The sequence below is a fragment of the Aplysia californica genome, unplaced genomic scaffold (assembly GCF_000002075.1).
Source record: "Aplysia californica isolate F4 #8 unplaced genomic scaffold, AplCal3.0 scaffold00338, whole genome shotgun sequence".
Taxonomy (NCBI): domain Eukaryota; kingdom Metazoa; phylum Mollusca; class Gastropoda; order Aplysiida; family Aplysiidae; genus Aplysia; species Aplysia californica.
Window position 1 is genome coordinate 190,353 of NW_004797608.1, and position 2,921 is coordinate 193,273.

The window sequence follows — 2,921 nt, forward strand, 5'->3', positions numbered from 1 at the left end:
CCCCAACCCTTTTGCTCCCTGCTCTGGGCACCTGCCTCTTTCTGCAGTCTTTTTTCTGCTACTCCTTGGCTTCTTCTTACTGTTGTCTTTCAGCCACACCCCTAATCTTTGTATACGTAAGATATATAACACCTAGTTTTCTCAAATAAGGGCGAAAATTTTCAGAGGTACCGTGTGCACGTTCGCACGTTTAAGATCCTTTGATGGTCCCAAAATCGATAAGTGTAGGCTTCAGCCGCCACCCGGGCAAAATTCAAAATTAGTTCCTACCAAACTGAAAATGTGTGTATCCTGCTCGCTCATATCATATAACCTTATGTAGTTGCAAGCGCCGTAAAACACTTTCCAAAACAAAACAGTTGTGAACTACTTTTTCCGGGTTGCCTTGATAGTCGAAGCAGACTTTATGTTGTTGAGGCTAGAGAGGTGAGCAGAGTAAGCCCGATACCCCGTTCGGACTTCTCTGTTGACATCCACCCCTTGACGCTCATATGACCTTATGCAGTTGTGAGCGCTGTAAAACTTTACTAAAACTAAACTTAAAAAAACAAAACATTTCCGAGTGCGACAGAAACCAAAGACAACTCACCCTGTCTCCTGGAGGGCCGCCCACTCCATCGAATCCAGGTAGACCCGGTTCTCCGCCTTCTCCCTTGGGGCCGGCTGGTCCCGGTTCTCCCGGTTCTCCCTGCGAGAAAAAGCAGATGACAATAACGACAAAGCGCTAACGAGTCTGGGACAGCGAGGGGCAAATCTATACTCTTACCCCCCCCCCCTTTTTTTTTTAAAGTGTAGAAACGAGTATGGGACAACAATGAGCAAAACTAAACCCCCATCCTGCAAGCATAAATGACAGCGAAAGCTACACCCCCCCCTAAAAAAAAGAAAAAGAAAAGAAAAAAGAAGAGAATAACGAAACCCAACGAAACTAAAAAAGTAAACAAAAGAAAACAAAACAAAGACAAGGACAGTTCCTTGGTAGATTAAAATTGGATTTTTGGAAAGATACCTACAATGATTTTAAATCAGTATAATTTACTTTTACTTTTTAAGTCGGTAAGAAGATGAATAAATAACTTGAAATTACATGTATGTATATAGGCCTAGACCATAAGTTATCACTACGTTCGATCTAGATCTACTGTAAGTTTACAGGGACGATGCCTTGACACAGACTGTGCACTTAGTCGTATACAGCTATGCCAATAGATAAATAAATAAATAAATAAATAAATAAATAAATACATAAACAGATGGATAGAGTATAGATAGATAGATAAATAAAATAAATAAAAGCAACTGCTAATGTTCTCACTGCTTGATCGTACTTGCCAACAGTCTAATTGTTCGCTACTTTGAATGCAGGAGAAAAAGTCGAACTGAGCTGTAAAGTCGTCTACAAAACAAAAACAGGAAAACAATCTAACTGCTAACAGATGAGAAGCCATGAGTATGTTAGAGTATGCTAGGTTTGTGCTTGCTGTTGGTGGTACATGCGTTCATACATACGTACATATTATAAGATAATGACTCAGGTTTACATGCATACATGCAGCATGGGCGCACTATATTGTTATGTTGTACAAACACACACACACACACACACACACACACACACACACACACACACACACACATACACCCACATACACACACACACACACACACACACATACACCCACATACACACACACACACACACACACACACACACACACACACCTACACACCCACACAGACGCACATATACACCTACACATGTGCATACACATATACACACACATACAGAAGCACACACTCTCACGCATAATGCACACACAGACACCATAATACTGCTACCACTCATGCACAACTTTCATTTTTTAGTAATTATAACAGTTCGTTCTTCAATGCCAGACGATGACCAAAGCATCTGCAGAGAACAATTTTTTAAAAAAGCGAAATAGAAGAAAGAAGGTTTCGGACAACTTTGGGCTTCTGTTATGGCCATTGATACCTATTTTAGCAGAGAAGAGTTTGCCACAATTTGGTCATTAAATTTTTTTTAAACTTCATTTCCACTCGTGGGTACAAACACCTACATAATAATTCCCTCTGTTTGACAGTCACACACTTTAAAACAAACACTTTGATCTCATGTTTTATTTCTGGGCACTTGAAAACCTCGTCTCACACCATTACACATCTTTGCTGTGAATTATTATATTCCAAATATTGCTTTCCTCGCCATGAACTTTTCGAAGCACAGCTAAGGTATTAAACTCACACCCTCACATTTAAGCTATCATGTCGTAGCCCAGCTAAGCTATTAAACTCATCCCTCACATTAAAACTTGAGCTAACATGTCGTAGCACAGCCTAGCTATTAAACTCACACCCTCACATTTACGTTAACGTGTCGTAAAACACACGCAGGTTTGTCCTCAAATTACCTGGATAATTAAGAAGTGTAAAACACTCACACCTGTTTAGAACGTGTGTGTATTTGTTAACCCTCTCACCGCTGAGATATACTTTCACCAGTTTGTACTGACAAGATAAAATGGTCATCCAAGCGAGATTTAAACAAAGCGATAGCACCGTTCCCTTTATTTAGAAGCAAACTATTGCTCAAACGTAACTGCATCTCCTTAGACTTCTCATGTGAACTTGTAGATGAAATAGTAGAGACGCGGGTATTAAATCGAACCGAGGATACCGAATTTATTTTTGGATGCCTTGGATCGAACGCAAGCGGGTATATCATACGTCCACATAGCTGTGAAGAGGTTTAATGTAATTAATATGTACCTACAGTGTGGTGCTGTTAAGTGGCCTCTGGTATGATGTATGTATGTATGTATGTATGTATGTATGTATGTATGTATGTATGTATGTATGTATGTATGTATGTATGTATGTATGTATGTATGTATGTAAGC

The 2,921-nt window shown here is 39.7% G+C and overlaps 1 protein-coding gene across 6 annotated transcripts in view; it reads right to left on the bottom strand.

Moving 5' to 3' along the window:
• Positions 1-2,921, bottom strand: part of LOC101848055 (collagen alpha-1(XXIII) chain) — a gene marked incomplete at its 5' end in the record, with an annotated part of 76,817 nt that overhangs the window by 62,433 nt on the left and 11,463 nt on the right. For all 6 annotated transcript variants that reach the window (XM_035970919.1, XM_035970918.1, XM_035970916.1 and 3 more), the window contains 1 exon segment: positions 590-688. In XM_035970919.1, coding sequence (XP_035826812.1) covers positions 590-688 — 99 coding nt within the window.